Source organism: Vicugna pacos, chromosome 2, assembly GCF_048564905.1.
Source record: "Vicugna pacos chromosome 2, VicPac4, whole genome shotgun sequence".
Lineage (NCBI taxonomy): Eukaryota > Metazoa > Chordata > Mammalia > Artiodactyla > Camelidae > Vicugna > Vicugna pacos.
The window spans coordinates 44003788-44028198 of record NC_132988.1 but is presented as its reverse complement, the minus strand read 5'-3'; the positions used below and the strand labels follow the sequence as shown (position 1 = coordinate 44028198).

At 40.9% G+C, this 24411-nt stretch overlaps 1 protein-coding gene across 5 annotated transcripts in view; it reads right to left on the bottom strand.

Moving 5' to 3' along the window:
• Nucleotides 1-24411, bottom strand: part of ELOVL6 (ELOVL fatty acid elongase 6) — a 122322-nt gene that overhangs the window by 4228 nt on the left and 93683 nt on the right. For all 5 annotated transcript variants that reach the window (XM_015245909.3, XM_031690901.2, XM_072938659.1 and 2 more), the window contains one exon: nucleotides 4805-4956. In XM_015245909.3, the coding sequence (XP_015101395.1) occupies nucleotides 4805-4956 (152 nt within the window). The remainder of the gene's footprint in view (nucleotides 1-4804; nucleotides 4957-24411) is intronic.

The following is a 24411-nucleotide window of genomic DNA, read 5'->3' as shown; positions in this document are numbered from 1 at the left end:
GGGCCTGTCAAAGATCCACTATTTCTGTGTAATTACTACTCTGTGGCTCCCTTCCCTCTGGACTACAACGTAGACACAGTTAATTCTAGGCTTCCTTTGTTCACAGTGGAAGGAAGGTAGACCAAGGAATTGCACATGAAAAACAAACTTAGTCATTTATAATCAAGATTTTCTTTATGAATCTCTAAGTATTAACTAAAACATAAGTCCTGCACAACATTCAAACATATTGTAATAAGTTATGGGCCATCAAGTAATGAGCATTTCATCCTTTCAAATTCTTTCAATTTAATTTGAACTCTATCATCACTTTTATATTATAACTTTATTGTCTAGAGAACGATTTCAGGGTAGGAAGAGAGAATGGGGACAAAACATGGACTGTATTCAAACTGGTGGGCTAACATCGAGTGGAACGAGGAAGCTATAAATCTGGAATTGAACATTGCTTTGTGTGTCTCCTGTCAGAGTGGAGGCCTGATCTGAGACACACTAGGTGTTTCCATGTACCTTGGGGAGGAGGGGTTGAAGGACATGTCCTGAGATCTTCAAAACAGAATTTATTTGAAAACACTTAAGAACTGTTCTCAGAACAGATATACAGGATGGTAGACAGCGAGGTAAAGATGAGGGCTGTCCAGTAAGGGCCCTGAGCCTCTTGGAAGTACCACCCCAACGCCATATCGAGGTTACTATCCCCAGACAGGCCACCGACCCAGAGAATGCGTGCTTCCCCTGGGCTGAGATGTAACAGTCACAGGATTCCAGCAGTTGTGAAATATTTTTCCTCTGGGGAAACCACATAATAACCCACTTAATTTGTCATGAGCCAGTCATGCCGCGACAGGGCATTTCCCGGCTAGAGTGACCTAAAATGCAGACTAAAGATAGGGACTGTGAATGTGATGTTGGCCAACCAGCCTTTCTTGGCCAAAGGTCCTACTGGCATTATGGAAAGCATTTTGGCTAAGTAGAAGCAGGGGGACCTGGGACTCTGGAACGTTTCCACTGTGTCACGTCTCTCGGCTCCCCCGGGGTTTGTGTTCTGTACCTTGGTCTCTAACCTTTGGTTCAGCTATTTTCAGTCGAGAGCCAGCCTGGCCCCGGTGATCTCCTACCTAAGTGTCCCTCCTGAGCTGTACCTTCTGCCTGTGTGTTGTTAAGAGCAGCTCTCCGTGCAGCTCTGGAGAAGTCGGTGAGCATCCAGAAGGCCCAGGGCGCGCCTGGCCGCCGAGCGCCCACTGTGGCCAGTGTGTCACAGATGGCCGCGCCCCCTCCACAGAGTTAGCTGGAGCGCTGCTGAGTCAGAGTTTCGAAAACAATGACAGGCTCAACTGAGCAAGGACCCAGACTCAGAGCAGATGCTTCCAAGTTTTAACAAAACAGAAATCTCAGCAGCTTTTCATATAATTCAAACGGTAGTCACTCAACAATTTTTGGCACACCAAGCAGGTTGGTCACTCTCTTCCCCTCAGCTTGCTCTAGCAGATTGTGGCCCTGTCATTCACCGAAATGAGCTCACTCGTTCTCTGCTGAAGCAGAGAGCCCTTCTTGCTGGTGTGAGTTGAACGAAGGGGGAGTAGGGAGGTAGCGTTGAGTGGGTAGAGTTTCAGCTGGGGAGGATGAAAAGTGCTGGAGATGGATGGTGCTGACAGTTGTGCGACAAGGCCGATGTTTGGAACGTTGCAGCCCTGTACACTCAGAAGTGGCAAACGATGTTACGTATATTTTGCCACAATAAAAACATTGTTTAGTGAAAACTGCAGGCATGCAGGTGTTGGGGAGAAAATAGGTTCAGTATTGAACACGGAAGAACCTGTTCTTTTTTCTCACGAGACCTTTCCTTTCTGGTGCCCAGGAGGAGTCCAGAGTCTTAGAGAATTAAAAAGTAGAATTTGGGACCTGAAAACAAGAATTCTAAATAATCAAAATGCATTAAGCTTTCTTAATTAAATAGTAGAAACAAGGTTTCCTAAGAGTGAAAAAATGGGGAAGGAATTTGACTTCCCAAATGAACAAAAAGGCGTCCATATTCACTGAATGAGGGCCGGAAAGACACCACCACTGGCACTGATCTTTGGATCTATTTGCTTCAGCAGTTTACCTGGGAAAGGTCACTATCAAGTAAGCTCCAGGATATTTGAAAGAAAATAAGTCATATTTTAAAACTGAAAACTCAGACTGTAATATATCTGTCTAAGGGGTCTGTCACCACATGAAATTGTGTCAGATACTAGCCTCATTAAAGAGCGGTGTCAGGTTTAGGATTTAGTTTGTTTTCAACTCTTCAGCCCATTGTCAACACCTCAATCTTGTGTTTTAACTGGGAAGGAATGGATCGTTTGATGTCCAACCTATAAACTATTGTGGCGAGTGAGGCTTCTCCAGGGAAAGCAATGATCAAGCCAGGGGCACAAGGGACTAAATGACAGCTCCTTCTGGGCTCAAGAGGGAAGAGAACTGAGTCCAGTTATAACGTCTGCAGGAGGGCAGTAGGGAGTGGCATGTTGGGGCCTAGATTAAAACAAAGCAGGTGATTCATTAGCATCCTCAGGACCAGCACTGTAACAGGACAGAGCATCCGAGCACAAGTACCTCTGAGAGCCGCACTAACAGTTCTCATCCAGGAACCCTATGTTAAAGACGTCGGTGTCAAGCTGGAGTAGAAGCCATGGGGACAGGCAGCACAAGGCTGAGAGGGAAGATGACCAGTGTGACGGGCTGGGGTGGCTCAGCCATAAGCCATTCCTTCAAGTCCCTCAAACACAACCAGGTAAAACTCAGGACACAGACAGGTAGCCCTGGCAGGGAAAGGCACTTCTAGAAGCAAAGACTGAATTTGCTCCTTTGTAATTTGAGGCTTAAGGGTCAGAAGCATAGAGGCATCTTTTCTGATTAAAAAAAAAAAAAATCCTTGTTGAGGGGAGGGAGGTAAAAATTATGACGGTATTCAGGGGTGGTGTGTTGGGGGAGTCCCATTTCATGCATTTACTGTGTCATGTATCTGTGGTCAAGTCTTTACTGAAAAGATAGAGGAGAGTCATAAGGATACTTATTATACAGAATAAAGTAAAAGTCAGGAGGATAGGATATTTCTCAATTTGAATAATTCTCTAACTTAATATATGAATTTACTTTCAAGGAAAACGTCACAAAACCCCGAGAGAAATATATATGCTCTCACTCTCAGACCACCGCCAGTCTGAGGAAAAGTGTCTGACTCAGACTCTGTGACTCTAAATTAAAAAGAATCACTGTGAAAAATTAATCTGGCAAGACAATCCTTCATCTACACATGAAAACACAAAATTAAAATATTCTCATAGAATTCTGAAATGCCTAAAACTCCTAGACTTCTAGGCGTTGTCTGTAGCTCCAAGTCTGAAAAACGCTTCTTTGGCCCAAGAGTTTGCAGCTTAGTGGTCCCAATTCATGTATAAAAATAGCTGCCTGTGGTTTGGTTCATGAAATTCATATTATGAACTTTTTATCTAAAGTCGCCATTCCATGCCAGCTGTTTAAATGCTTGGTCCACAGTAGGTGCTCAATATAAATGCATTAAATGAATAAATGAATGAATCCATTCTAATGTGTCTCACTCTAAGACCGTTTTCATTGTGTGTGTGTGTGTGCGCGCGTGCGCACGCACACACACACACACACACACACGTTTTCTCCTGCTGCTCTTCCCTAGTCTTTGACCTCGGAAGACAGGGGTCAAATCAATAGTTCAAACCAAATGCCAACACCTGGAGGCAGCAGGGGTACAGCCCCCGGTGGACAGTGCACAGTTGGGATGCACACACCGGAGACACCTCACATCCTTTGTGAACAGACACGAACTAGGGGCGCACCTTTCAGAAAGACCGTTGATAGCTAATGCTGCAGGTGGCTCATAATGAAATTACAACCTCTCACCTCACTTTTAGGAGAAACAGGACAGGGAACACAATCTATAAATAAAAAAAAATTTGAACTAAGTAAACCAATTCTTAATTCCCAATAAAAAAAAATTAAGAAGCCCAGAGGATGATCAGGTGCCCCTAAGGACAGGAACCAGTTTGTGGGTTGACAGCCAGCACTGCTCATGGGTGAACTCAGAGCTTGTCACCAGCAGATCCCTTTTTCTGGCAATAAAGATCTTTTCCTGGAAAACTGTGCCCATGTCAAATCCTTGCCACTTAGTTTTTCCCTGTTTCTGCTAACCCGTGGCCCACTTACATTCAAGACTATTAAAAAGTTAAAGGAGAAACCTTAGGAATCTACACATAGGATTTGGGGTTAATTTCTTGAAGGTGAACTGCAGCTTGCTAAGGCCAGTTTCTTTAGGACACCAGAAACTACTCCTTCACGCTTGTTGATGAGAACACGAGGATACCCGAACAAGCGGAATCTCCTAGTCTGCATCCTCCCTCCGGAGCTGAAGCTGTGCTCCGGCGTGGGGCCGGGAGACGGCCGTGCTGCTCCTTTAGCCCGCGTTCTACGCTCGCTCAGCTGGTCGGGGCCTGAGGGGCGTCATAAGGCCCCGGAAGCGTGTTTTCAGGACAGCTTGGGCACCAGCATGCTCTGTGTAAACTATTCTACTCTTCAGATACACAAAGCGCAATTATTTAAAAGGAGAGAAGGAGGAAGGAGAAAAAAATCGTGGAGGTTAGTCAGGAACTCTCCATTCATTCATTGTAACTTTCCTGCAACCAATAAAACGGGACCTTCAAATCGTTTGCCTTTAAATAAACGTTGTGGGGGTTTAGCTACACAGGGGTGAGGGGTTAGGGGAGAAAACGGAAGGGGAGAAGACACTCACCTAGTTCGGGTGCTTTGCTTAGCACAAATGCATAAGCCCAGAATTTGCTGACAGGTCCATTGTAAAAACTCTGGTCACAAACTGAATGCTTCAGGCCTTTGGTCATCAAAATGTACACCATATAAGCACCAGTTCGAAGAGCACCGAATATACTTCATAATGAAAAGAGAAAAGAAACAACATTCAGGAGAATAATTTCACTTCTGACATTAACCGTTCCTAGAAGACTGTCACGGGCAGGAGACGCGAGGAGGTGAATCACAAGCACTTGCATGTACCCAGAGCATTTAAAAATGGTTTGTAAACAGGAGGAGTAAAACTCAGTGCTGTATCCTGAAGGCCATACATATGCCACTCATTCTTCATCAATGTTCCAAAAAGAAGTCATGGAAAAAGGGAACAGATCCAAGGTAGTATCTCAAGAACGCTGATGATCTCTGGGTTTCGGCTTGAGAACTATTCCTTGGGGATGAAATGGAGTTGGCTGAAAACTCTTGGAATTATCTCAGTTCCTTTGTCCAATCATTCTCCAAATCCCCTGGCTTTGTTCCTTAAACCTCTCTCTAATCTCACAGAAGCCAGAGGAAGAAGGCTTAGCTCTACTGTCATCCCTCCAGAAGCCCATCCAGGTTCAGTCCTCCGAGCCCCACAGCCATGGACTAACATGACTCAAATGCTGTTCTTTCATGCCCTGTTACGTGTTTGTCTTCATACAGGCATAGGGGCGCAGAGATTGCTGAAAAACTGAGAGATTGTTTAACAGTAAACTGACACATGGAATTTTTATCGAGGAACTGCTAAGGAAACAGGAGAGCTGTTAGATGTGTCAAGCTTGATGATGTAACATGAAGTATGAGAGCACCTGGCAGCTGGAACGCGCAGCTTCCCTTACGGAGTGAACCCCATGGGCGTAGGTCCCAGGGTTCGCCAACTGCACGCATGACTGAAAGGACAGACAGCTGATCAGGCAGGAGATGTGCCTGCCCTTCCTTTTTCTTCTTTAGAAACCCTTTTAGGTTCTAAAAGTCAGTTAGGAAATAAACTATTGAACAACTACTGAAGTAAGTAGCAGCCTCAGCCAATAGGGAAATGGGAGCTTGCTTTCTTTCAGAGGCACTTTTATTTAAAATGTCCTAAGTGTTGCTCCAGATAAGTCATTCCAGTAGGCTACCCCGTCCATAAACGTACCTCCACTAAGTGAGGATGAGGGCATGAGGAGGTCGTTTCAGAGCACAGCAGAATAGAACGTTCAGGTATCACAGTGACCCACAATATTGCTGGTAACAAGTACAGAGCACATGTTGTTGTCCCATATCTGGACACAAGCCCCACTCCCTAAGCTCTGAACAATGAGGCTGACTCAGAACAGAGGACAGTGCAGTTTTTCAGGGAAACCCTCAGTGCCAGCCATTGGGCCGACGTGTCTGAAGGCAAAGGCGCTTTGTTAGGATGTGACAATGCTACTGCTGGGAGCCGGCGGGGAGCTGCTTGGCCAGCGGGCTGATTGTTATTTGTGGGACGCCAGTAGCTCTGTCCCTGGCACGTCTCAGCCACTGTACACTTTGGAACCATGTGGCTTTTTAGGATGACTGGGCACAGGGCCCTCAGACTGTGGCACTTCACCAAAATATACCTGAAGGGAGGAGACTTTTTTTTTTTTTCCTAAGTTACATCTTGATGTGATGCAAAAAAACAGATATGCAGCTTCTGTTCTGCTGCCCCTAGTCCTGACTGATGCTCATGGCAGACATCACTAATCAATTCTGACACACTTCTGGCTGTGCCTGTACCCTGTGCCAACCACTGTAAGACACCACCCATGAACGAGAGTTGCAAATTCCCATCACAGCTCTCACTAGTTTCACAACAGGTTACTTAACCTAAGTCTTTATTTGTCTGAAATGGTAATAATATCTAACTTGTAAATTAGTTCTAGTTCTGTGAACTTTGTAGGACAAATTAACTAAGATATTTAGTTAGCCTGGAGCCTCTAATATACAGGTGCTGAATAAAACAGTTTTTATACTATTATTACTATTATTAAAGTGTTTTATGGTTAAGTGTTTATTGTTAGATATTTTATTTCATGAGCCACCTTTTCACAAAATAAGTGCCCATTAGCAAGTTCACAATAGGATGTGAAATGAGCATTTTCCATAGAACAGCTTGAAGGAGAGATTGTTGGTATAGAAGTTTCTGGTTCATGTGAAATTCATCTTTTGATCAGATGATAAAGATTATTCAATCTAGGGTCTCAAAGAGGCCAAGAGTCGGGGCCATCGTGTTTAGCGAGGGCAGGTGACTGAGGCCTCACACACCTCTTCCCAGCTATAAGGTCACTCTAGTATCTTGGTTTTTTAAAAAAATGTATCATTTTTCTCACCAAAGTCTAGTTTCAGTGATAACAGTTAATGGAACAGGAGAGGGGCTGTGGAGAGAGCAGTGGACGTTTCTAAACTCCTTCAGCAACGGTAGGCACAACGCAGCAAGGAGTGCTGGAGGAAGCCACAGCCCTGATTAACAAGGTGCTTCTTCTCTGTCGCATTTTCTGGAATTCCTAGTCCAGAAGAAGCCTGCTTCTTCATCATTAGCCATTTGCCGCAGCATGTACTCAAGGAGGTGCCAAATATGCATGTATCATGTAAACAGATTTCAAATTCTGACAGAAACAATTCATGGTAATAAGCACCGAGGTCCTTTCTAAAAAAGTTTGAGAGATACAGCTAATCTTCCTTCAAACCAAGGCTCTGACCATGAGGTCTGACCATGTATTTACTTGAGAAAGAGTTGAATAACTCTACTCCAGCCTTGCAACTTTAGCGCCATCTGGACGTCAAAGCGGACACCCCAGTAATGACGGTAAGCACTCTGGAATTCCGCCTCGGGAGAGGGCGCCTCGGGTGTATGTCATCAGCAATACTTCCCCTTGTTTCTGCACGGACAGGAATAGTTGGTAAAACCACTCTTGCATTGCTCCCTTGTTGGCCCCCGACTAGACGTTAAGGTCTTTTGGAATCAAAACGAGGTTTCTAAAGGACTTTTTATTCTGTAGTGCCAACCACCCCGACCCCTCCTCCTTCTGCCCTCACTAACTCAATAACCAAAGGGGCTATCATTTCCAGGATTGGGCAATAAAAATGTTGTATTACACTTGTATCCTATAATCAGAAAAAAAAAAATGTGAGGTTTTGTCAGTGGTCAAAATATGGCGATGGCTGACCCAACAGTAGCGACTCTTTATAAACATGGGAGAGGCCGCTGGTCTGAATCTGACAGTTCCCAGAGTAGGAATACTCAGATCCCAGAACAGGTTAAAGCAAATTAACCACCACCAAAAAAACCCAGTGTAAGGACTCTGCACTTGGCAGGTGATACAGAGTGACCACCGCTTACAATGGGGAATAACAGCACTTTGGGGGGGGTAATGAACCAGCAGTTAAACGGGGATATATATGTATTGTAGTTGTTTAAAATTTACTTCCTCTACTCAACGACTCAGAGTGTACAATTTCACTTTTTACTGAGTGATCATTTCTAGATTTGACTCATTTATCTTGATTGGAATCTTTAATAGGATCTCTCCATTAAAAAGTTTGAAAAATCCCTTGTGGATCAAGACACATGAGGCTAAAATTGCACATTACATATACCAAAGCTGAAAAGACACACTTCTTTTGAAATCTCGCTGTTTGTGACAACATGGAAGAACCTTGATGGTTTTATGCTAAGTCAAACTGAGAAAGACAGCATATGATTTCACTCATATGTAGAATATTTAAAAAAAACAAAACCCTAATAAACTAACAACAAAATACATGAAGAACCAAACCAAAGAAAAACATGCGGATGCAGAGAACAGAGTAGTGGTTACCAGAGGGGGAGGGTGAAATGAGTTAATGGGAACAACTGTATGTCACGAATAGAAACTAAAATTTTTGTGGTGGGTGTGCTATAGGGTATACAGAAATGTGCACGTGAAACTTATATAATGTTATAACCCAATGTTACTCCGATGTAAAAAACTGATTTTAAAAGAGAAGAAAGAGAAAAAATATATTTCTTTGACCTAATAATTCTATTGTTGGAAATACAACATACCCTTTAGGTATACTAGCAAAAGTACAGCAAGTCTTGTGTTTCACGATATCAAAAAGATGGTTAGGACATAATGTAAATGTCCTAAAATAATTGACATTAGAATGGTTAAAAATGACCATGAACACAATACAGCAATAAAATGTACCTGGTACATTTGCCTTAGGTGCTGACACTGAAAGGCTCCTGGATACATGATGATTAAGTGAAGAAGATAAGGAGCAGAACATTCTGTATAGTATGATCCAATTTTTGTACATTTTAAAAAGGTAACACACACACATACTGATAGTTATAAAGCATTTATAAAGTAAAATCCCTCAAACTGTTAATAATCATTCCTAGTGGAGTTTTTACAACATCCATGTATCACTTGTTTTCCAGACACTACTAGAAACCTAAATTTAAATCATTTTGTAATATTTGTAAGCTGATGTCAAATAATCCTTGGGATTTTTTTGTTAATAAAAATGTTACCTTAAAGGTCTGACTTACTTAGATTAGTAACTCCTTTGCTTTTCGGAGATCAGATACGTTAGATGGAGCTTTTAGTTTGCAGGGGAATCAGCCAGCCAACAACAACCATGACAAGGAACAGAAATAATCAGTTAAACCTGAGATACATGGTAAGCTAGAAAAGTGCTGAGTAGAAAAGCTGAATCTAGTTTAGAACAGGAATGGAAGGATAGATAAGGCCTCTGGAGAAATATTATTTAAACCCTGAGGCATGGAGTAGCTTCCAGTGCATTTCTTGTAATGGTCTCTACTGTTAAATATCACATACGATGATATTCACCAGCTCCTAGATAAATTATATGCCGTATGTTGCACGTGGAGTCTATAAGAGCTGAAGTCTTCATGGAAGGAGCTGAAGTGAGGAGGGTCCCACAGCACAGACAGAGCTGCCTCAGTGGATCATTTGGTCCCCTGACGGACAGAAAGAAGGCGGGCGTGCGCGCTATGACTGCTCTCTCCACTTACCGCAAATCCCCTGGGTAAGTCAGAAAAAACTTCAGCCTGAAACAGGTGTTCTTATGAAAAGTTTGGTAAGATGGGTTCATATCAATGCACTTTCTGATGCATCTGTTTATTTTCTTTATTTGTAAGTCGAAGCATTAAAAAAGAAGTAGTTGTCTTAAGGATCCGAGTTTCCTTAGATTTTATAAATACTGCAGGGCGTGGTCCTTGCATCTAGGGTGTGCAATTTGGATGTAACACACTTAACCCCAGGTTTCTGAACAACACAGAAATACTAAGTTTGAAAAAATAACTTGACAGCCTGGCAGAGTGGGGAGTAAGGAGGAATGGCAAGATTAAAAATAACAATGATGAAGACAACTGGTACCGTAATGGATCTTAATGAGGATTTCCCAAAAGAAATACAATACCTGGCTATAGAATTGTAACATTTTTAGTTATTTGGAATTTTGATTGATTGCACACTGTTTCATAAAATAGGCAGGATATTCTTTTCTGTTACTTGAGCTACTATTACTATGTCTTAATCTGAGATACTGGAATTTCATCTTCTTGGTTAGGACAAGTATCCTCTGCCCCACTGGGGCTAGAGTGGCAGGTGGCCTCTGCTCCTTCCCCACAGCTCTCAGACTACGTGATGCCAGCTTCACTTCTGGCTGACAAACACTTCACTAGATGCTGGCAGGGATTTCACATTTAAAGAACTTTATCGAGATCCTACATGATGAAATCTGGTCATCACAACAGCATCATGGGGCACCATTATCCTAGTTAAACAGACAAAGAGAAACATAGACACGGGGAGGGCAGGGGACTGGCCCAAGGTCACACAGTTACTGAGTACCAGAATCTTCTGACTACAGCTCTTGCACTTTATTTCTTCACCCAGCACTGACCCTGAACTCCCCACCAGGCTTCCATTTAGGACAGTGGTTCTCAACCTGATTGGACTTTACAATCGCCAAGATGCATGCTAAAACAATTCTTATGCCAAAGACCCATCTCATATCAATTCACTCAGCATCCTGGATGTGGAAGCACCTCTGAGTCCTAGCTCTGGGTTAGGGACACCCCGGAGGTTTCACTCTCCAAGATGCCTCCCAGACTGCCTCTACTCCCCACTCCGTGAAACTTTGGATCAAGCTGCTCGGGTAGCTGATGAAGAAAGTTGCCTACCTCTGCATCACCAATATACTTGGTAAGAACCCTTCCCCCTGTTTTCAGCCACTGATAGGATGCCATCTAATTCATTCCTGGGCAAGTGGAGACTTGCCCATGACTAGGGATTTTTGGCTTTCACCTACGCGCGGAAGAACAATGTACTGGTTTCTGGACTTACATAACGGGAACAAAGAGATAAAAGTCTTAACATTAGTGACCCCAATTACGTATGGCAGAAAATTAAAATAAGAGACTTGTATGGACTAAAAAGAACCTGAAAATAAATGTGGATGGTAGACGAGATTAATATTGAAGCCCAAAACTCACCAGAACCACAAAAGCTGCCAATCATCTTGTTTCTACAGAAAACTGGGTTACTTTGAGAGAACTCTTAATCTCTTTTGGAATATTGCCAAATTGCTAGGACAGCAGTAATTCCAGTGCCAGGATTAATAGCACTGACCTGTTAAACAGCATTACACAGTCTTCACTAGGCTCCCCAACTGCAACAGGAAACCAATTTTTTTTTTCCTGAGGGATGATTAATGAAAATTTCATTGGGAGAGTATCTGGATGATGAGATATATGCATTATCTGTATAAATAGTCTCTAACCCAACCCAACTCAGCCCAAAAACTGAAACAAAAGGAAATAAAAGATGGGAGGGGGGAAGGAGAAAATGTCACCATGACCCTCAGTTTGCCATGTCCTTAACACTGCGGAACAGGGAATGTCATTTAGGATTCCAGCCCAAAACTTCTGTGAGATCACATTATAACTCTAAGAACGGGAGGAAACATAAGTCACAATTTTCTGCTATTTATGTGCCCGATCCCCTTCTTTGGGTGTGTTCATCTAAAGGTCTGTTAGATAAGTTTTTAATCTCGTTAAGTAGCACACTTACTATTTTTTGGAATTTTCATAGTTGTCAGATTAATTGAATTCCTATAATCACAAGACATACCAAAGAAAGTAAATGTAAGCAATACTCATCTCACAAACATTAAGTACCGCTCTTCGACTGCAAGGTGTTTATAGATGGTGCCCAGATGGGTCACTCTTCAAAAGTGTCTCACTGGCAGCAGTTGGCAGGGACTACACGGCACAGTTCACCAGGTCCTCCAAAAGAAACCCCAGCAACAAACCCTAAGCAGCACTTACAGTCTCTGAACTTGTGGCCAATTCTGAATCTCCTATCTTAAAAATGCCACTATGCTGGTATGGCTACTCTGACCTCTGTGAATACCCAACTGGTCTGCTCTAGGATCCTCTCACCTCCATTTCAAGAACTTCCTGTGGCTTGAAGGAAGCCTGAGAATCTTCCTAGTCCTTCCCCTCAAGGCCCAAATCAAAGCCTCCCATAGCCCCCTGCACAATGAGGCTGCAGAACCCGTGGCCCCAATTTCATCACAAAACAATTTTGAAAACAAAAATCATAGACAAGCACATTCTGATACATTTGTATATCAGGTCTCATTAAAGAAGAAAAGTTCACTCTGCCTTAACTCTTCTATGGACGCTTGGCCTATTTCCTGTCTGTCTCGTTTTCCTATCAATCCAGATTTTTGAATAGAGGATTCAAATGAGACAAGTCTGTTATATTCCAGCAGCAAACAGTGGAGATGACCAAGATGACTGCTTTTAATTATTATGCCTATAAAAAGCTTTACATGTAAAATTTTAAGAAAGTTTTGGTGCATATGTATACAATGGAATACTCAGCCATAAAAAGAATGAAATCATGCCACTGGCAGCAAACATGGATGGACCTAGAGATTATCACATTAAATGAAGTAAGTCAGACAGAGAAAGACAAATATATGATATTGCTTATATGTGGAATCTTAAAAATGATACAAATGAACTTATATACAAAACAGGAACAGACTTAACATAGAAAACAAACCTATGGTTACCTAAGAGGACAGGTGGGGGGAAGGGATAAATTGGAAATTTTGGATTAGCAGATACTAACTACTATATATAAAACAGATAAAAAGGTCCTACTGTATAGCACAGAGAACAATATTCAATAGCTTGTAATATTATGAAAGAGAATATATAACTGATTCACTATGCTATACACAGAAACTAACCCAACATTGTAAATCAATTACATTTCAATAAAAAAAATTATTTTCATCTCTCTTGACCCACTTAAACAAGACACGCACATCCCTCAAGAAGACTATTCGTGTAGGCAGGACTTAATAGAACAACAATCACTAATAAAAATATATCCATTGAGATAATATAGATGAAAATATTTCTAATAACTAAGGCATCTTCTAGAAGTTTAAGGTGTTATCAGAGAGGCACCCTGGTGTTAGGAGGGGAAATCAATAATCAGATTCCTCCATCTATTGACTGCGTTAGGGCATGTCTCATAAATCTTTTCACTTCCTTTGTAAAATGGAAGTGGCATTGTCCAATATTCTGCCTACATCACAAGGTGATCACATAAGTTGATGGATGTTCAAATTATTCATTATCATTATTATTATTCATCACTTATTTAGACAACAGTAGAACGTTCTTATTGGTATTACTATAATCTCTCTCATCCACAAATCTTTTCCTGACTACATCTTTTTTTTCTTCTAGTTTTAATAAGAGATAATGTATAAGTTTAAAATGTACAACATAATGATTTGACTTACCTTCATCATGAAATGATGACCACAGTAAGTTTAGTGAACATCCATCATCTCATATAGATGCAAAATTAAAGAAATAGAAAAAAATTTTTCTACTTGTGATGAGAGCTCTTAGAATCTACTCTCTCATTACTTTCATATCTAACACACAGCAGTGTTAGTTATCACACTGTACATTACATCCCTAGTACTTATAACCGGAAGTTTGTACCTTTTGACTGCCTTCATCTAATCCTCTTCCCTCATCTCTGGTGACCACAAATCTGATCTCTTTACTATGAGTTTGTTGTGAAGTATAATTGACCTACTACATTGTGTTAGTTCCTGTTACACAGCACGATGATTCGTTATTTCTATGCATTTCAAAATGATCACCCCAACAAGTCTGGTTACCATCTGTCACCGTACAGATATTACATAATTATTGACCATATTCCCCACACTGTTATGTTTCATACCTATGACTCATTTATTTTTGCAACTGGAAGTCTGTAGCTCTTAATCTCTCTCACCTACCTGTCTTCTCCCCCCATACATCATTTTCATTTATAATCTCTCTAATTTCTCTCAAAGCAAACACACATAGTAACAGTGTTCTGTGAATCTGCAAGAGCTCGGAACATGTTTACACTCTTCTACTGATTCTGCTTATTTTGGTGCTTTCTTTTCTTCCTCAAATACAAAAAAATCTTAAGGTCAGTCTCTTAGAATGAAACAATATTCTGGTTGACTTTCAAGAAAAGACATATATGTATCTTTTTGTCTCTTAGTTAAGGAATCATGTCTGACTAACAGATTAACAACTGAAAGCAACAACCATGTCAACCACAAAAAATACAGAGAGCATTAAAGTTTTGATCCCTTGTTTTAATACCGGAAAAAAATCTCAAGCCCATCCAATCAGTTGGTTGGGCCCACAAGGTCACGGAAATATCTCCATCTCTAATGCTTGCACACCTCATGGGAGCTGATAGTTGGCATACTTTGTACCTGGACGGCTTTGGCATTCCACCAGTCCTATCCTAGGTGTATTCCTCTTTCCTTCCCTCAAGGCAGAAAAAGCATAAAGTGTCATTAGTTGTACTTTCACAAATTATCCTAAAAGTCTTTAGGACGTAAGGCTGGAAGTGGTTTGGGTCTGTGAATTATCCCGGGCCCTTAGGCATCTAAGAATAGGAACTCAATGGGTATTTGTGTGCTATGGTACTTATTATGACTAGGATTGGGTAATTAAAACAAAGACTTTCAAAACTCAGGGGACTTTGCTTTCTCTTGCTTCACAGATCACCAGGCTGCTGAACTTTCTACATGACCTTGTCAGGCATAGTTGAACTCTCCAGGCCACTGTACATTTCCTCGGGGGAGAAGGTCTTCTCACTTCATGATCAAGTGTGAGCCTGAGGAACACGGGGAAACCCTCCACCTCTGCCCCCGAATTCCCAGCCATCCTGGGAAAAAGGATGGGCCCGAGGCTTTTAGGGCTTTTCTGTCTTCTGGAGAAGCCAGTTTCCATCTGATGTTTGAGAAGAAAAATGAAAAGATACAGCCTACAACACAAGTGGGAGGTAATGGGTTTGTGTTTGGCATTTCCAACCTGGCTATCCGGCCTTCTCCCCTGTCCTGACACCCTTCCTTTCCCATAACCTACCGCCCTTCACACTCCAAGTTTCAAAATACAGGAGCTTCTGCTCCTCCATCTCTACTGGAAATTCCCATAATTTCTCAATTCGATGTTAAAGACAAATGTGACTGGAGGAGGGAATGACTGAAACTCCCTTCCTCTTTCTGGAGTGTTAGGTGAATTTTCAGCTGATAGAACTGCAGATAGCCCAGGTCCCTAAAGAATTCTAGACAGGCGAGGAGCATGAGTTTTTAATCATTCATTCACTCAACCAGTTATTTCTTGAGTGTTCTATATGTGCCAGGCAATATTATGTGTGAAGGAGAATCCTGAAATTTTAGGGCCTGGAGAAGTCAAGAAAAGGATTAGAACGTTTAGAAAGAAATTACGTACCGGGGATACAACAGTAAACTCAATAGCTAGGATTCTATCTATTGAGAGCTTAAATTTCTTGGAGCTTGACACTTTAAAGCAAGGAGAAAGATACTATGTCAGGAAAATTTGTTATTCTGGGAGAATATTTTACCCAAATCAAAAGAGTACTGGAAGGGGCCTTATGTGCTCCCAGTCCAAACTCCTATACCTTGGGCACTCACTTCAGTAACACCAATTAGGCAGATTTCCCAGTTAATGACTTTTAAAATACTGGAAACGAAGGCAATTCAGAAAGTCCAAATGTGGGTGACATATGCCTTTGATAAAAATACTTAAAGTAACTTCCTGAAATTAAACTGAAGTTTCCAATCATGAAGTGACAATAGAATGAAACCAACTTGATCAAAAGTATGACAGGCATAGTAGTATTGTGTCATGAAGAGTTAGCATAGAGGAGGTAATCTTGAGCAAGCAGAGCAGAAAACTGAGCTCCAGTCTCACACAGTCTCAGCCAGCATCAACACCAGCAGAGCTGAAGAAATTGCCTGATACTGACTCAGCGTTTGAAGCTATAAACTGAATCCACCTTTAAGTAAAGATGAAGAGTTACTGATGAGTGCTGAAGGAAAGAGAGATAAACATTAGTCCAAATGTCTTGGGGCAAGAATGCTACAAAGCACAAGAGGATGAGGATGAAATTAGAGCTATTCTCTATAGATAAGCAGTATCCAAGTTTTCATTATAGAAGCAAAATGAACTCGATGTTATCCACAAACCCCTCTAGCAGCTCCAAAGAAACTTCAGATTAAGGAACCCCTTCAGGCACTGTTAACATCTAAATATCAGTATGAGTAAGCCTTACTTGAATATTAAGACAAGAATCTGGCACCCAACGTGAGCAAAATCAGAGCACAGATATCCCTTTAGATTTTAACAGATGGTTTCTGTCTGAGTTTATTCATTTAAAAATTCATTTATTCTAACTACAGCTACCATTTCATTCCTCATGGTGTGAATATCCCTGGGTTCTGTTCACAAACACCCAATGGCAGCAGGAAAAAGGATGGGCTCAGTGGCTTCATCCATCCAGGCAGAAGAAAGTACTAAGTCACCCATCAGAATTGCTAAAATGAAGAAAAACTGTCAATATTGATGGTTGGTAAGAATGGGGAGTAACTGGAATTTTCACATGCTGTTTGTGAGAACATAAATTGGTATAAACCCTTTGGAAAACTGTTTGGTAGAATCTGCTAAAGCTAAACCCTCTGACTGAGCAATTCCTCTCTTGGGTAAAATCTCAAAAGACCATGAAACTAGAAATCAACTACAGAGAAACAAAGGAGAGAAAAAGGAAAGTGTGGATATTAAACAACATGCTATTAAAAAACCAATGGGTCAATGATGAAATCGAAGCTGAAATTAAAAAATACCTTGAGACAAATGAAAATGAAAACACAACCACACAAAATTTATGGGACGCAGCAAAGGCAGTTCTAAGAGGGAAGTTTATAGTGATACAGGCCTTCCTCAAAAAAGAACAATCTCAAATATATAATCTAACCCACCAGTTAAAAGAATTAGAAAAAGAGCAAAATATCCCAAAAGGCAGCAGAAGGAAGGAAATAATAAAGATCAAGGAGGACACAAATAAAACAGAGACTAAAAAAACAATAGAAAAATCAATCAAACCAAAAGCTGGTTTCTTGAAAAAGTAAGTAAAATTGACAACCTCTGGCCAAACTCACAAAGAAAAAAAGAGCACAAATAAGCAAAATAAGACAGGAAAATGGAGACATTACAACAAATAACATAGAAATACAGAATATCATATGAGAATATTATGAAAAACTATATGGAGCCAAAATGGATAACCTAGAGGAGATGGACAAGTTTCTGGAAACATACAGTCCACCAAGACTCAACGAAGAAGAAACTGACCACTTGAACAAGCCGATCACTAGAAATGAAATTGAATTAGCAGTAAAACAACCTCCCTACAAATAAAAGTCCAGGACTGGATGGCTTCACTGGGGAATTCTACCAAACATACAAAGAAGAACTCATATCAGTCCTTCTCAAACTCTTCCAGAAGATGGAAAAGGAGGGAATACTCCCAAACTCATTCTATGAAGCCACCATGACCCTGATACCAAAACCAGGCAAAGACACTACCAAAAAAGAGAATTATAGGTCAGTATCACTGATGAACATAGATGCAAAAATCCTCACCAAAATATTAGCAAATAGAATCCAACAGCACATAAAAAAAATTATACATCATGACCAAGTGGGGTTCATCCCAGGGACACAAGGGTGGTTCAACATACACAAATCAATCAATGTAATACATCACATCAACAAGAGAAAGGACAAAAACCACATGATCATCTCAATAGATGCAGAAAAGGCATTTGATAAAATTCAGCACCCATTTAATGATAAAAACTCACCAAAGTGGGTATAGAGGGAACATATCTCAACATAATAAAAGCTATATATGACAAACCTACAGCCAGCATAGTACTCAATGGTGAAAAACTCAAAACCATCCCACTAAAATCTGGGACAAGGATGCCTACTATCACCACTCCTATTCAACATAGTCTTGGAGGTCCTAGCCACAGCAATCAGACAAGTGAGAGAAACAAAAGGGATCCAAATTGGAAAAGAAGAGGTAAAAGTGTCACTATATGCCAATGTCATGTTACTATACATAGAAAACCCTAAAAGGTCCACACAAAAACTACTAGAGCTGATCGAAGAATTCAGCAAGGTAGCAGGTTACAAGATTAACGTTCAAAAATCAGTTGCATTTCTTTATACTAACGATGAATCAACAGAAAAAGAAAGTAAAGAAACAATCCCCTTTAAAATAGCACCCAAAGTAACAAAATACCTAGGAATAAATCTAACCAAGGAGGTGAAAGAATTATACATAAAAAACTATAAACCACTGATGAAGGAAATTAAAGAAGACTTAAAAAAAAATGGAAAGATATCCCATCCTGGATTGGAAGAATCAATATTGTTGAAATGGTCACACTGCCCAAGGTAATCTACAGATTTAATGCAATCCCTATCAAATTACCCAGGACATATTTCACAGAACTAGAACAAATCATAGTAAAATTTATATGGAACCACAAAAGACCTAGAATTGCCAAAGCATTACTGACAAAAAAGAAAGAGGCTGGAGGAATAACTCTCCCAGACTTCAGACGATACTACAGAGCTACAGTCATCAAGACAGCATGGTATTGGTACAAAAACAGACATATAGACCAATGGAACAGAATAGAGCCCAGAAATGAACCCACAAACTTTTGGTCAACTAATCTTCGATAAAGGAAGCAAAAACATACAATGGAATAAAGACAGTCTCTTCAGCAAATGGTGTTGGGAAAACTGGACAGCAGCATGTAAATCAATGAAGCTAGAACACTCCCTTACACCATACACAAAAATAAACTCCAAATGGATCAAAGACTTAAACATAAGAAAGATACAATAAACCTTCTAGAGGAAAATGTAGGCAAAACATTATCTGACATATATCTCAAAAATGTTCTCCTAGGGCAGTCTACCCAAGCAATAGAAATAAAAGCAGGAATAAACAAATTGGACCTAATAAAACTTACAAGCTTATGAACAGCAAAGGAAACCATAAGTAAAGCAAAATGACAACCTACAGAATGGGAGAAAATTTTTGTAAATGAAACCGACAAAGGCTTGATCTCCAGAATACATAAGCAGCTCATACAACTTAATATGAAAAAAGCAAACAACCCAAATCCAAAATGGGCAGAAGACCTAAACAAGCAATTCTCCAAGGAAGAAATACAAATGATCAACAAGCACATGAAAAAGTGCTCAATATCACTAATTATCAGAGAAATGCAAATCCAAACTACAATGAGATATCACCTCACACCAGTCAGAATGGCCATCATTCAAAAATCCACAAATGACACATGCTGGAGAGGCTGTGGAGAAAAGGGAACCCTCCTACACTCTGGAGGGAGTGCGATTTGGTGCAGCCACTGTGGAAAACAGTATGGAGATTCCTCAAAAGACTAGGCATAGACTTACCATATGACCCAGGAATCCCGCTCCTGGGCATATATCCAGAAGGAACCCTACTTCAAATGACACCTGCACCCTAATGTTCATAGCAGCACTATTTACAATAGCCAAGACATGGAAGCAGCCTAGATGTCCATCAATAGATGACTGGATAAAGAAGATGTGGTATATTTATACAATGGAATACTATTCAGCCATAAAAACCAACAACATAACGCCATTTGCAGCAACATGGATGTTCCTGGAGAATGTCATTCACAGGGAAGTAAGCCAGAAAGAGAAAGAAAAATACCATATCAGATCGCTTATATGAGGAATCTAAAAAAACAAACAAAACGTAAATCCAAAACAGAAACAGACTCATAGACATAGAACCCAAACTTGTGGTTGCCAAGGGAGCGGGTGCTGGGAATGGACAGACTGGGATTTCAAAATGTAGGATAGATAATCAAGATTATACTGTATAGCACAGGGAAATATATACAAGGTCTTATGGTAGCTCACAGAGAAAAAAATGATGTGACAATGAATATATATGTGTTCATGTATAACTGAAAAATTGTGCTCTACACTAGAATTTGACACAACATTGTAAAATGATTATAACTCAATAAAAATGTTAAAAAAAAAACTCAACAGAAATGCCAGCATAATGCACATTCAAAGACAGGTAAACAAATGTTCCCAGCAGCATTATCATAGTTATCTCCCCAGTAAAACAACCCAAATGTCTACCTACAGCAGAGTAAAATAAAATGAAAAAATGAAGCACTATACAGTAATAAGAACAAAGGAATTACTGCTGCATGCAAAAACATGGATAATTCTCAGAAACAGAATGCTGAATGAAAGAACTCAGACACTCAAGAGTATATACTGTATGAGTCTGTTCATACAAAGTTCAAATATAGGCAAAATTAATCTGATGATGGATGTCAGAGTAGTGGTTACTTTTGGGGAGAGGATACTTGGGAAGGGGTGCGGAGAGAAGCTTGGTACTGGCAATGTTCTAGGGCTTAATCTGGGTGGGGATTACACCAGGAGTTCCCTTTGCTAAAAGGGCATTGAGTTCTATGTTTCCCATTCAGACAGTTTTCTGTATATATGATATATGGCAAATAAAAATGCTTATGAGAAAAAAGAAACAAACTTATACTCTATGCCTACCACATACTAAGTTCTTTTTAGGTTCAAGGGATTTAAAAAAAGAGAAAAAGACAAGGAGCCAGTTGCCATGGAGTCTACATTCTAGTGGGAGGGGATAACAAATACATAAAAATAGCTTAAAGATTTCAAATAGTGGCAAGTGCCATGATGATAATTAAACTGGGTGAGGTGATAATGGTTAGGAGTTGGGGACAGGATCATCTGCTGAGGTCAGAGAAGTTCTCTCAGAGGTGGTGACACGTGAGCCAGTCTGGCCAACACAGCAAGTGTAACACAGCAAGCGGAGAGACAGACAATGGCAGAGCAGGAGTGAGCTGGGTGTGCTGGTGGGGCCAGGCCAGGGAGGCCGCCAGTGACAGGGGCTGGAGGGAGACTCAGTTCAGCAGGTGGGCAGGGACTCGCACTTGGAGGGCCTCTGAGGATTTCATATGGTTATAGTGATAGTAATATTAATAAAAATAATATTTATTTTATTCTAACTGTACTGCATAGGCATTGGTGGGTTTTAAGCAGGGGAATGATATGTGATTTATGTTTTTTTTTTTTTTTATGGAGGTACTGGGGATTGAACCAGGACCTCGTGCACGTTAAGATCGCACTCTGCCACTGAGCTCTACTCTCCCCACTGTGATTTCTGTTGGATAATGATAACTCAGGCTGCTGTGTGAAGAATGGACTGTAAGACAATGAGATACACTACAAAAAGTAATATACCATTAATAGTTAATATATAATTAAAACTAATGTATAAATATTTATAATATTAAATGACAATAATTTATCATTATATAAGAAATCCATCTGGGAGAACATTTAAACAGGCCTTATATCTCTCATTTCTAAATGAGAGATGGTGGTGGCTGGTGTGGGGTGACAGTGGATATAAACAGAAACAAGTAGACAAACCTGCATACCTGAGAAGACATCCTGAACACTCTGTGGTGGTGCCAAATAGCAAAGAAGATGACAAAGACTTCTGGCTTGCTTAACAAGGGTGGATAATGAGGCCAGGTACCCAGATAGAGAGGAATGAATTGAATTATTAAGTCTAGTGGGGAGTGGGTGGAGAGGAAATCCAGTGCTGTTGAGGTATTTTAGATAAGAGATGTCTGTCATAAGCACATCCACGTAAAGATGAAGTAGCTTTAATGGGGACTTTGGAGTTTAGGAAGGAGGTGCGGGCTGGAAACTTCAGTTTGAGAGTCATCTGATATTTAAACATGGCTTAATGAGATGAGATCATTTAGGGAGAGAACTGAAATAAAGGAGAGATGGGAGCACCTAACTGAGCCCTAGGGTGCTTCAACTTCTGTAGGTCAGAGTAGAGGAGGGGAACTGTTGCAGAAGAAGCATGAGGCAACTGCTGTCAGGCCCATTCGAGGTAACCCGAGTGGAGAGGTGGCCTGCGCGGGTGAGGGTGCAGTCAAAGCTTCCTTCCACCTATGGGGCCTGACACGTAGGAGGTACTCGGGCCATCCTGATTGCAGAGTCTGCTGAGCTTTATTAAAAGCATTATTTAATTACAGTATACTTCAGAAAATTCAGGAAATAGAGAGGAAGAACTAGTCATGATCCTATCAACACAACACAGTGATTATAATTTGTATTACCTTCCAGTCTTGCTCGTTTTCCATTCATAGTGGAGCTGAGCGTACTAAGCAGAGCAGCCTACTTAGCGACATCTCTTACCACGAGCAATCTTTCCATGCTGCTACCTGGTCTTCACGAACCCCCTATTTAATAAATCTGCGTCACTGTTTCATTGGATGCTTGCACGGTAATTACCACTCCTCTCCATACTGCTTCTCATTTCTTTCAAGTATAAATAATGCTGCCATAAATATCATTATCCATGAAGCCTTTCCTTGTTTGGTGTTATTTCCTTGAGATAAATTCCCGGCAGAGGAACTGAGTTAAAGGATAGGCTAAGAACATTTTTTTATAAAACTAGTTCAGACAATGTTGAGAGAGAGGCAAGATGGGACATCCGAAAGAGAAAATGCTGACTGATGTGAAACAGGAGCAGATTTGGTAAATGCCATGTGCGGGGGGCTGGAGGGAGGTGGGGCGCAGGGGCCATCAACATGGAGGCATTTCCCTCCTAGGAGGTCATAAGCAGAGGGATTTCAGAGACTCTGCCCTGGTGCTGCTCTGCCTCCTTTGACTGTGCTGAGCTGGCATTAGGCCAATCGGGAAGCTGATTCACCAGGAAGCTGACTGAGTAAAAGCTTACCAGAACACTGATGTTATCTCAGGTGTAAGCACCCAGTTAACAGTCCATGGTACGGGGGGGCGGGGTGAAATGTCTGTAGAAAGGTCAGAGGCACAATGAGAAATGCATGAGTAAGGATCAAGTATGCCACAGTTGGCCCTAGAGCCACAGTCTGATACCTCCGCAAAGCAGCTCACCACGCACTGGACTTCTCATCCACGGAACGTCTGGAAATCTTTAGTTGTTCAGTAGGAATTGCCAGTGTGGATGGGGGGATGCCCCTGGACTTGGGGGTGGGGGAGAGGGTGATGTCTAAGGGGCATATGAGCACCCTGAAATTACACAGATTTTAATGACAGTGAACCCTGGAGGTTAGTAAAAATGCAGATTTCCAAGCTCTGCTTTGGGGGAAGACCCAGATATGGGAATTTTTAAACATTCCAGATGCACATGGTCCACAAGTTACATTTGGAGAAACTCAGCAAAGTTTCTCCTCCTTCCCTGGCTCATAAAATCATATTCTCCTCTTTTGTAAGCTACTCACAAAATCTTTCTGGAATTAGCACTTTTATTTTTGATTTTCCCGGTCATGTGAGCAGCATGGCAAACAGCGGGAGCTTCTGAAGTAGGGCAACTAAACGTGATGCTGCCACTTATAAGCTGTATGTCCATAGGTATTTCTTCATCACTCTAAGCATCAGTTCCTTCAAAATAGGGACATAGTTGCATTTTATACGGATCTGGAGCATGACATTGTGAAATATCGAGATATACACAAACACACACACATATATACATATACACACAAAATATTCATCAGGATGTACCTAATATGCAAAATTTGAAGGAATATGCATTCTCTACATCTAAAATATACTCAAGAATCACATAATTTCAAAGCTAATGGCCCAACTGATTTAAAATACATTTATAATGCTGCCACGTGGGAGCACCACATTAGTGGGGAACAGAAAAATACCCACATCTTTGGTCATTATCTTCTGAACCACTCTGTTGTTTAGGTGCCTCAGAAGTTTTAAAGGTCATTTTGGTGACTACTGTTACTTTAACAATCACTGTTGGTCAACAACAAAAAACAACCCAATCAAAAGTGAGCAGAAGACCTAAATGTCTATAGACATTTAAGTAGATATTTCTAAATAGACATTTCTCCAAAGAAGACATCCGGATGGCCAATGGCACATGAAAAGATGCTCAACATCACTAATTATTAGAGAAATGCAAATCAAAACTACAG